At 42.1% G+C, this 12,314-nt stretch overlaps 1 protein-coding gene across 1 annotated transcript in view; it reads left to right on the top strand.

The window, feature by feature from the left end:
* LOC133521086 (transmembrane GTPase Marf) overlaps positions 1 to 12,314 on the top strand; it is a 33,129-nt gene that overhangs the window by 1,637 nt on the left and 19,178 nt on the right. The window contains exons 3-7 of the mRNA XM_061855836.1: positions 1,451 to 1,577; positions 2,730 to 2,892; positions 3,388 to 3,618; positions 4,610 to 4,717; positions 5,437 to 5,587. Of these exons, the coding sequence (XP_061711820.1) occupies positions 1,451 to 1,577; positions 2,730 to 2,892; positions 3,388 to 3,618; positions 4,610 to 4,717; positions 5,437 to 5,587 (780 nt within the window). The remainder of the gene's footprint in view (positions 1 to 1,450; positions 1,578 to 2,729; positions 2,893 to 3,387; positions 3,619 to 4,609; positions 4,718 to 5,436; positions 5,588 to 12,314) is intronic.

Genomic DNA, 12,314 nt, shown 5'->3' with positions numbered 1-12,314 from the left:
CTAGTCCTTTTACCAATGGGCCCTTTCCAGGCTGTCGCTTCAGAGGTCCATCTTCCATCTTGTAATCTAGCTACATGGCCAGCCCATCTCCATTTTTGTTTCTGGGCCTGGCTTAGTGCGTCTATAATTTTTGTCATGTCTCTAATTTTGGAGTGCCTAATCTTCTGTACTTTTTTTAGTTTTAGCATACTCCTTTCCATTGCACTTATATATAATATACAAATACATAAATAAATAGAAAACACCCATGACTCTGGAACAAATATCCATGCTCATCACAAAAATAAATGCCCTTACCAGGATTTGAACCTGGGACCCATTGGCTTCATAGGTAGGGTCACTACCCATTAGGCCAGACCATCAAACTACAGAACAACAATAAATGTGAAGGTCACATACCTAATATTAATATTTCCAAGGACTTTGCATTTAAAAAATACTAACATCAATAATATAATAATAATAATAAATCTTTATAATAATAATAATACACCAATACTCCATTGATCTGTTCATCATGTTAATCTACTTGTTATCAATGTTGACATGATAACTGTATAGTGACAGTAGATCACAATATAGTTATAAATGTCAATGGCCTAGATTATCATTACTCTCATATATGGGTGACCTTCATGACAATCATGGTTTGAATGTGTGTCACTTTAATGGGCCGTTGTTCAATTGTTCCCCTCATGTACACTTACAATGATTGATGAATGAGTTTTACAGTACTAGCATACTAAATAACAGTGGTATCCTAAACTGGATTGAATGAAGTGGTGAACTTGCAGACATGTCTTCTTCCTCGCGTTGTCCCGGCATTTTGCCACGGCTCATGGGAGCCTGGGGTCCGCTTGACAACTAATCCCAAGATTTGGCGTAGGCACTAGTTTTTACGAAAGTGACTGCCATCTGACCTTCCAACCCAGAGGGGTAAACTAGGCCTTGTTGGGATTAGTCCGGTTTCCTCACGATGTTTTCCTTCACCGAAAAGCGACTGGTAAATATCAAATGATATTTCGTACGTAAGTTCCGAAAAACTCATTGGTACGAGCCAGGGTTTGAACCCGCGACCTCCGGATTGCAAGTCGCACGCTCTTACCGCTAGGCCACCAGCGCTTTTTGATATACACAACATGTAGTGATACTTTAATTGTCAGGTGACATCCAAAACTCAGTAATTACTAACACAAATTCAGAGCCATAGTAAACTTTACTAGTTTAAAAACAAATTAGATTTCTTTTGTTTTTTTCTCTCTTCATTTTTATGTAACTACTGACTTTTGGTTCTCCTGACTAAATTATAATGATTATATTTTGATTTCTCCGTGAGAACTTCATATTAATTATAAGAAATTCTATAAAAATATGGCTTACCATAGGACTTAGTCAATTTGTGTAAGAATGTCCCTATAATAACCACATTTCACGTAATGAACATTTTCAGCCGTGTCAGGCGACAGCAGTATCGCGACCCCACAGGACGTCACCAATGTGGAGGCGTATGTTAGCAAGGTGCAGGCGATTCGGGAGGTGCTCAAGAGGGATCACATGAAAGTCGCGTTTTTTGGCAGGTGAGTCCGAAGAAATGTTATATACATATGTCGAAAAGTAAAATCTCAAAGTTGCAGTACCTATGGCTATGGGTGGATAAAACCCCCACAATATGGGAGTACATTCAGACAAATTGATCATTTAATTTGCACAGGTGTATTCATGTTATATGTTAGATAGATCGATTTTTTGACAAAAGTAATGCTCAGAATGGTTATTAACCGTGAAGAGGAGCCGTTTTTTATGCACTCTTTATACTGTATAGGTTGATTTATGAGTACCGTAATAACTAGCCGTTAAATTTTTATAGGTGCTGTAAATATTGTTATAATTGTTTGCTTAACTCTTTTACATAAATTGCTGAACATAAGACAATTCGTTTTGAACTTTCAACAAGAACGGGTTTTGTTTTTGTTCTAGACGTAACTAGACCGTACTTATACGGGAATTTGTGTAAAAACGCTTCACGCAAAATAAAATAAAGTGTACGAAATGCCGTACCTACATTTTATTTAGCTGGCTTAAGGCTTCACTTTACTTAATTGGCTACCTATCTACCTAACATAATCGAGAGTAAAGTCGAGAATACGAATCTTCTTGAAAAGTCGAATTACGTTCGACACTGCATTACATAACAGCATTTTATACTACAGTCTGGCAAACTAATTTTGTCAATATCGCATATTCTATATCTATTCTCAAGACACCCTCTATGTAAAGATCACATAAGAAGGCAATAAAAAGATAATTATCATAGTTGTGGAGAGTTATGCGCTGAATACAATGTTGACGGTGCATTCTGCTCACCGAGCCGGTAAATGGCTCCTTTTATACTCATACTGGCCAGTGGCCTCATTGGTTTACGATTTGTTTTGATTGCGACACATGATTAACGCATTCACTGCCACCGACGCATATATGCGTTCACCGTCATACAAGATCACATTTTTGGAAACACGATAAAATACATTCCGTTCACGGCGTCATCATTCAATAGCATGGGTTACAGTTGCAGTCGCAGACGATGTATTTATATGTTTAGAGTGACACACTGATTTCACGCTAATAAAAGTCCCAAGTATCTCGAAAACCAAACGACCGATTTAAATTCGCTACCCGTAAAAGATTTGTCGATTATTATGCTTACATTTTATTTATGTCTCTATCTACAGAACGAGCAATGGGAAGAGCACAGTGATAAACGCCATGCTGCACGACAAGATACTGCCGAGCGGCATCGGACACACCACCAACTGCTTTCTACAAGTAGAAGGTTCTGACACCGATGAGGCCTTCCTGCGCACCGAGGGCTCTGATGAGAAGCAACCCGTCCAGGTATTGAATGAGCTTCCTTGAATAAATGTATGGCTGGAGTTTATAAGGGCCGACCCGCAGCCAATTCTAATTTTGTGTAAGTCAGACAATCTATCTCATAATGTTTTTTCTGAGAAATTATCTATTGTAACTGTAAGGAGAATAGACTTGAATTTCATCGATATTTCACCACTTGCTTATGTCCTTTTCAGTAAGCCAGAGGATCTAAAAGATCTGTCACCTACCTGGGACATTTTTTAAGATAATCCAATGCAACAAGTCATTCGTTTTCAGAGAGTTTTTTTTATTTATTTAATCTTTATTGCACCAAAGAACAAAATCTTACAGTACAAAAGGCGGAATTAATGCCACGAGGCATCTACCAGTCAACAGGAAAAACAAAACAAAAAAGTAAAAGTAAAACAGAAAAGTCATCATGATAACGATATCGAGAAAGAGCCAATAGCGACCCAACCTACACAAATGATGATCAGATTCAGTAATTTCCTTTTTCAGTCCGTGAGCCAACTAGGGCACGCTCTGTGCGCGTCGCGCCTGCAGGAGTGCTCCCTCGTGCACGTGTACTGGCCGCGCGAGCTGTGCGCGCTGCTGCGCGACGACGTCGTGCTGGTGGACAGCCCCGGCGTCGACGTCACGCCCAACCTGGACGAGTGGATCGACCAGTACTGCCTCGACGCCGACGTGTTCGTGCTGGTCGCGAATGCAGAGTCCACGCTCATGGTTACCGTGAGTACATGTCTTTAGTCGAGTGAGATCTGCGCTTTACTCCGCGACGTAGGTCTAGTGGACAGCCCCGACGTCGACGTAACGCCGAATCTAGACGTGTGGATCGACCGGTACTGCCTCGACTCATGGGTATATCAGGGGTCTTCAAAGTACGGCCTCCTAATCCGGCCATCGAAAATGAGGCGAAGGCCGGGCCGTTGCCTTCAGGACTAATAGTTTGGATACCCACGTATACCCACCAAAAGTTAACCTTTTAGCTGGCGAGCCAGCGATGCTAAATGTGTAGTTACTCGAGCGTCGTAGAGACCTGTTGGAATCTAAAGATGATAGGAAGAAAAAAATGTTTATAAAGTTTTCTTTTCCGTCGAGCATGAAAGCATCTACAATATTTTTTTTTAATTTCGGGGCGTTAGTGGAGGGTTAAAAAGATTGTTAAGTAGATTGTGGTTTAGGTCAAGTTTTGTACGCATTTCGTTAATCTGACTAATCACAAGTTCGATGCCCGATTTACACATTGCAACCGTTATTAAGAAAGTGCGTACAAATAATGGATAGATTTAGTAGTAGCACAATTATAGCATTAATTTGGAGTAAAATGACGAAATCCACAATTTGCATAACAATTTTTTGAACCCCCCACCAGCCAACGGGTCAACATAGACGGCTAAAAGTGGTAAAGGTAGATTCCACTCCACCAAGATATCACTCATATCTTATTCTGACGCGCTCGAGTAGATACAAAAATCCTCTCTTGGACTTCCGGACTATTTCTTATACCTTCTCTATTTTATCACTGAATGCCAAGCATGGCTCGGCAGCATTTAACCAGTGAATTAATCATCCTATGTCTAAGCCTTGTTGACATGCTATTAAAGATCATTTTGTGATAACAAATAAACTTGCACGTCTAAATGTTATTCGTGATCTAATGGTCAATATTCATCTGATGAATTCATATCAAGTTTTAACTGTATCCTCTATTTTATTCCAGGAAAAAAACTTTTTCCACAAAGTGTCGACAAAGATATCGCAGCCGAATATTTTCATACTCAACAACCGGTGGGACGCCTCCGCTTCCGAACCTGAATATCTGGACCAGGTAACCAATCCTACTAATGTTATAAACGTATACGAGTGTTTGTAGCTTGGTTGGGATATTCCAGATAACTTTTGAGTAAACAAGAAAAAAAATCTGCAGAAGTCCAAGAATATTTTATAAATTAAACTGTCGTATTTGTTCCCTTCAAATGAAATTATTATACTATTTTTTTTTATAAGAGTTAAAAAGTGGGCATAAGGAACATGCATGAACTGCACGGAGCAGCACACGAGCCCCCTGTTTATTGGCGCGACGTGTAAATGTCAAGTTTAAGCTTACATGGCCCTTAAGATGGCACCTATAATGCACAAGAGAACGTACGTGAACTTTAGAGGGCAGCACTTGCTTTGACGTGAAGTGTCGAAAGTTTGTTTCCGATTCAGTCCACAAGATGGCAGGCCCTTCAAGATGGCAGACTGCCTCTATAGGAGCTGTGTCTCCGACATAAACATTAATAATAATAAATTCTTTATTTGGCAGGCAAGAAACACATTGCACATTGTTGCAAATGATGAACAAATAGTCGTTATAATTTGAATTAAAATAAATTAAAATTTTTGTTTGACTCAAGATAATGATTAATGATGTACCCTAGATAAGTAATGTTTAATTAGAAAAATAACAATATGTGTTATCCCATTAGCTGTAAAGTGTTGACATGTAAAATACCTTTATTTTATCAATAAATATTTGATTGTTTGATTGATTGTTTGTTGCAGGTGCGCAGCCAGCACGCCAACCGCTGCGTGGACTTCCTGTCGCGCGAGCTGCGGGTGTGCTCGCCCAAGGAAGCTGAAGAACGCATCTTCTTCATCTCCGCTAAGGAAGCCTTGCTCACGCGCATGCGCGAGAGGGAGAAGCCCGTCACGTGTGAGTAGGACAGACATATTATGATTTTATATTTATTGTATCCTTTCCAAACGTAGACTCTAGTCTAATTTCAACTTCAAAATCATAAGTAACAATACAATACAAATCCTCTTTATCGCACAACTTCAATAGTATATTATTGCAGAGGTCGGGAAAGGGCAATTCGTGGATGAGTTTCGATTTTGTTTGACAAGGAAGACGAATCCACGAATTGCTGTTCCTGCCGAGGCATATATAGTGCTTTTCTCCAAACATGCGAGAAAACCAGGTAAAATACTCATAATTTAAACATGAACTAGCACTCAAATCGAACCTTCACATCAAAAACATCATAAACAATTTCCCTCTTTAATTATTTTTTAAGCTTTTTAACGCCACGCCTATCGCACGCGGCGCGTAATCGTGAACCTTGTCAGTACGCATGAAGGTTGATATTGGACTGTAGGTGGTCAAAATGTTAAAAGTTAAAGGCACAACTATTCTGACATTCAGTGCCATTCCATATTCTCTCATTCAATATAATTGTGCAATATAAGCTGTATTTGCACGCATGAGATCCTTAAAAAAATATAAAAGTTATATAGTCTTTGATTTTATTAAGCACTATTCGCACGATCATACACGTCGGTCTTACACGACTCTATCCTATAGCTTGAAATGATGCTGACAGGGTCGTGTAGACGCGGCCCGCAGCTATATTAATTGGCTATATGCGTTTTTCTTAGTGGATAAATGTTTTTAAAAAGTAAAAAAACAATACAGTAATAACTTTCCTGTCCGCTAAAACACGACAATAATGGTTTAAATTTTTTTAATTTGAGTTTGACCATAACGAAGAACTTCACGTACTATTTTTGCTACAATAAGGTGAACATTTCCGAGCATATTGGAGAAAAATAACATTTACAAAGAGATATACATAATACATGAAGACAGAGGTGACAACAGGCGGTCTTATCGCTAAAGACCGATCTCTACCAGACAACCTTTAGATAATAATTTCATATTTTTAGTTTTTGTGCATCTATTATCATTTTTTAAAGGCCATTGTAGGTCTAGAGAAATGCCTCAATATTGCTAATTAAATTTTTTGCAACCGTATTGTAATCTAAAAAAAACAGGCCAAGTGCGAGTCGGACTCTACCACCGAAGGTTCCGTACAAACCTGTAGAGATATATATATATATATATATATATATTATATTATTATATTATGTAACTAAAAATTTACGCTTTTCCCAATTTTTCCTTTATCTGTGTGGTGAAACCACTATACTTCTATTAAGTGCATGTATATAATAATAAATAATACCATAATATTTACTTATATACATAACTAGCATATAATATTAATACCAAATATTTATAACACTAAACATAAACAATAAAGTTACACATACAGTAAATATAAATAAATAAATACAATATATATAGATATAAAGTAATAAATATATATACATAAATATTCACTTTCACTATAGTAACGCACATGCAATATAAACATAAATGAACGCATTAAAATCAATATCATATATACAAACAAATTATCTTAGCTACTGTGTCGATACTCCGGACGCGGTGGACAGGCAGCCGTGACGTCATACCAGATAACCGGCTCGACGAGGTGCGCGGCCGCACTGGCCGCACCGCCCGCCACGCCACCACGCCAGTCAGACACCCAACCTGACGGCGAATGCATGCCGCTCCGCGCTGCGCCCGCGCTCGCTTATAGCTTTCGATTTACGCATTGTTTACATTTATCTTCCTTCGCTTGTGCTATAGACTATGTACCGTTTTGCTGCAATATAGCTGTGAAAGTGATTCGGTTGTTTTCTTTGGAGTCAGATCCCGCTACCACAACTACACTGGTGACCCCTATTTTGGACGAAGATCGCAATTTTCTTCTGGATTATTACAATAACAACCTAAGGAAACCGTAAGTCAAGCATAATGTCCGATAACGAAGATAAAAATAGCTCTAAAGATCCTAAAGTTAATAAGCCTCCGAAAGATGATGGTGCCGAGCGCATTGCCACTGGTGTCGACACATTCCGTGTCGGAGTTAAGATACCGGCGTTTTGGCCACAAGAACCTGAGGTTTGGTTTAAGCAGGTGGAAGGCCAATTTATATTGTCCAACATCACTTCCGACACGACAAAATTTTACTACGTTCTGTCGCAACTAGAACAGCAGTATGCAGCCGAAGTAAAAGATATAATTATATCTCCGCCTGCAACAAACAAATATGAAAAGTTGAAAAGCGAGCTTATTAAACGCCTGTCAGCATCACGGGAGAAGAAACTGAAGACTCTCTTGCTCCATGAGGAATTAGGCGACAGAAAGCCTTCGCAATTTTTAAGACACCTGCAACATGTCGCCGGCCCGGACGTTCCCGAGGACTTTTTGAAGACCATTTGGACTAGCCGTTTGCCGCATAACATTCAAGGAGCCGTAGCAACCCAGCCGCTGTCTACCCTCGATTCTTTGGCGGATCTAGCAGATCGTGTATGGGACATCGCTCCAGGTACTCCACAGGTCGCAAGCGCCTCCGGTCAGCCCGGCAGTTCAGCCATGGACCTAATGGCTAGTCAAATTGCCGCACTTACAAAGCAGATGCAGGAGCTCTCCAGCGAAATGCGGTCACGATCTCGTCCCAGATACAGAAATGGAGGTATGCCACAGCACCGTGAACGCAGCAACAGTCAGCGACGCGGAAATAGTCAGCAGCGTTCGCAATCAAGCTACCGCAAGTTTCCAGTGTGCTGGTACCACTTCAAGTTCCAAGAACAGGCAACGAGATGCGTCAAGCCGTGTAACTTCTCATCGGGAAACGAGCAGGGCAATCGATAATGGCGGCCAACGATTGCCCCAGTTCTGGTCGCTTATTCGTAACAGACCGACGATCAAAGATGCAATTTCTCGTGGACACCGGAAGCGATCTTTGCGTCTTTCCTAAAACTGCATTACGCGAATATCGACCAAAAACCAACTACGAGCTCTACGCTGCTAACGGGTCAATCATCAGTACATACGGTTACGTTCAGCTAAGTCTGGATCTCGGACTCCGTCGAGACTTCAGCTGGCAGTTCGTCGTAGCAGATGTCACCAAAGCTATCATCGGGGTCGACTTCCTATCTTTTTACAACTTAGTCGTCGACTGCCGCCATAAGCGCTTATTGGACTGTACGACACTGCTGTCAGCAATTGCCACAGCCGTGACTCCAGCGGACACAGTGTTTTCCATTAAAACCCTCCACGGTGAGTCGAAGTACAATGACATCCTAAAAGAATACCCTGAGATAACACGGCCTCCCGGTATTCATCGCGAAGTAAAGCACAACACTTTGCACTACATCACGACGACCGAGGGACCACCGGTGCACTGTGCTCCGAGAAGGCTAGCTCCAGATAAGTTGAAGATTGCCAAGGCGGAGTTTGAAGCAATGCTCAAGAACGGAACAGCACGACCATCTTCAAGCCCCTGGTCTTCGCCATTACACCTTGCACCAAAGAAGGATAACGGCTGGAGACCCTGCGGAGATTATCGACAATTAAACGCGCGAACTGTTCCAGACCGCTATCCCCTCCGTCACATCCACGACTTTGCCCACCAGCTATCAGGTTGTAAAGTTTTCTCCACCATAGACTTGGTAAAAGCGTACAACCAAATACCGGTGAATCCTGACGACATTGCAAAGACTGCCATAGCGACGCCCTTTGGATTGTACGAGTTTCCTTATATGACATTTAGACTCAGGAACGCTGGGCAGACATTTCAGAGGTTCGTGGATGAAGTCACAAGAGAAATGGACTTTGTATTCGCCTACTTAGATGACTTTCTCGTTTTCTCTGAGAATGAAGAGGCTCACACGGAACACCTGAAACAGCTGTTTGACAAGCTTCGGGACTATGGCATCGTTATAAACCCTTCCAAATGTACCTTCGGCGTACCGGAAGTAAAGTTTCTCGGTTACCACATCTCGGCGGAAGGCACTAAACCACTGTCAGCGAAGGTGGAAGCAGTTGAGACATTTCCAGCTCCGAAAACCATAAAAGAGCTAAGGAGGTTTTTAGGAATGATTAATTTCTATCGCCGCTTCATTCCTCAAGCAGCACAATTACAAGCTCCACTGCACAACTTACTGATTGGATCAGCAAAAGGATCACAGCCAGTTGTGTTGAAGGGAGATACGTTGAAGGCTTTTAACGACTGCAAGAAAAGTCTATGCGACGCAGCCTTGCTAGCACACCCTGACGGTAAAGCTGTTCTGGCGCTGGTCACAGACGCGTCAGATATGTCGATTGGCGCGGCACTTCAACAGAAGCACGGGGACAATTGGCAGCCAATTGCGTTTTATTCGAAGAAGCTGAGCCCCGCACAACAAAAGTATTCGCCATATGACCGAGAGTTGCTCGCGATATATAACGCAATCAAATACTTCAGGCACATGCTAGAGGCACGAGTTTTTACGGTATACACCGACCACAAGCCTTTGTGCTTCGCCTTCGCGTCACACAAGTCAAACTGCTCACCCAGGCAATTTCGCCATCTAGACCTGATATCACAGTTCACCACGGATATACGCCACATTGCAGGAAAGGACAACGTCGTAGCCGATACACTGTCAAGGATAGAGGAGCTAGAAAAGCCTGTTGACCTTGTGCAGCTCGCGAAAGCCCAAGGCAAGGACTCAGAGCTGAAAAGCATTTTAGACGGTGACACAACCCATACCATAAAACTGAAGAAGATGATGATACCAGGTTCCGCCACCGAGCTATACTGTGATAGTAGCACGTCTATTCTAAGACCTTACGTGACTCCAGAATTTCGCCGGCAAGTCTTCAATAGTCTGCACTCGCTTAGTCACCCTGGAATTAGGGCATCAGCGAGGCTCGTAGCAGAACGATTCATCTGGCCAAACATGAACAAAGATTGTCACGACTGGGCACGAGCGTGCACAGCCTGCCAACGTTCTAAAGTAACGAGGCATGTCCAGGCACCCTTAGGAACATACCAACTGCCTAAAGCCCGATTCTCGCACGTCCACATTGATATCGTAGGACCTCTGCCGCCATCTCAAGGTTACCGCTACTGTCTTACTGCCATTGACCGCTACACACGCTGGCCAGAAGCCATTCCGATGATGGATATCACAGCCGAAACAGTCGCCAAGTCTCTCCTGTCTGTCTGGATATCGCGATTCGGCTGTCCTGTGGACATCGTCACTGACCGCGGAAGACAATTTGAATCGGCACTCTTCGCGTACTTGGCAAAAATAGCAGGATTCAAACACAGGCGTGCAACGGCGTATCATCCTGCCTGTAACGGGATTATCGAGAGGTTCCACAGGCAGTTGAAATCAGCCATTGTCTGTCACGCGCACGAGAACTGGACGGAATCTTTACCACTAGTCTTACTAGGAATAAGAAGCGCGTTCAAAGAAGACCTGCAGACGTCATCCGCAGAGCTCGTATACGGAGAAACCTTAAGGCTACCTGGCGAGTTCTTTCAACCCAACAAAGTTACGACCACCGATGTCACAGATTTTACTGCTCGCTTGCGTAATATCACCCAGCAGCTGCACCCTGTACCCACTTCGAGGCATGGAAATAAGAAAACTTTCGTTTTCAAAGACCTGAAGTCAGCCACTCACGTCTTCGTAAGAGAAGACGCTGTACGTGGCGCATTAACGCCAGCATACACTGGGCCACATGCGGTAATAGAACGTGGAGACAAAGTCTGGAAGCTGAGGGTAAACGGAAAAGAGAACACCATATCCATAGACAGACTGAAGCCAGCTTATACGCTCGAAGATAGCACCACCAGCAACGTTACAGAACCTGAAAAGAAAGATAAGATGAGTACACACCCCCAGAAGACCAGAGAAACAGACAGTAATAATCCAAAAACGCATACCAGATCTGGCAGACGAGTGAAGTTTCCAGATTATTATCGCCCGTAAGACGGTCTCTGGGAGGGAGTGATGTGGTGAAACCACTATACTTCTATTAAGTGCATGTATATAATAATAAATAATACCATAATATTTACTTATATACATAACTAGCATATAATATTAATACCAAATATTTATAACACTAAACATAAACAATAAAGTTACACATACAGTAAATATAAATAAATAAATACAATATATATAGATATAAAGTAATAAATATATATACATAAATATTCACTTTCACTATAGTAACGCACATGCAATATAAACATAAATGAACGCATTAAAATCAATATCATATATACAAACAAATTATCTTAGCTACTGTGTCGATACTCCGGACGCGGTGGACAGGCAGCCGTGACGTCATACCAGATAACCGGCTCGACGAGGTGCGCGGCCGCACTGGCCGCACCGCCCGCCACGCCACCACGCCAGTCAGACACCCAACCTGACGGCGAATGCATGCCGCTCCGCGCTGCGCCCGCGCTCGCTTATAGCTTTCGATTTACGCATTGTTTACATTTATCTTCCTTCGCTTGTGCTATAGACTATGTACCGTTTTGCTGCAATATAGCTGTGAAAGTGATTCGGTTGTTTTCTTTGGAGTCAGATCCCGCTACCACAACTACATCTGTGCTATAAGATGCTTCGTACCAAATTTCAAATTCTGAGTTCGATGTTCCGTTCTGGCTATCTCGTTGAGACGTGAAATTATGATCTTCAATGACGCCGCCTCAACGGCGGTTTAAACGCAATATCCAGTA

The sequence above is a fragment of the Cydia pomonella genome, chromosome 9 (genome assembly GCF_033807575.1).
Source record: "Cydia pomonella isolate Wapato2018A chromosome 9, ilCydPomo1, whole genome shotgun sequence".
Classification (NCBI taxonomy): Eukaryota; Metazoa; Arthropoda; class Insecta; order Lepidoptera; family Tortricidae; genus Cydia; species Cydia pomonella.
Note: the sequence above shows the minus strand (reverse complement) of the source record. Positions and strands in the feature narration are given on the sequence as shown.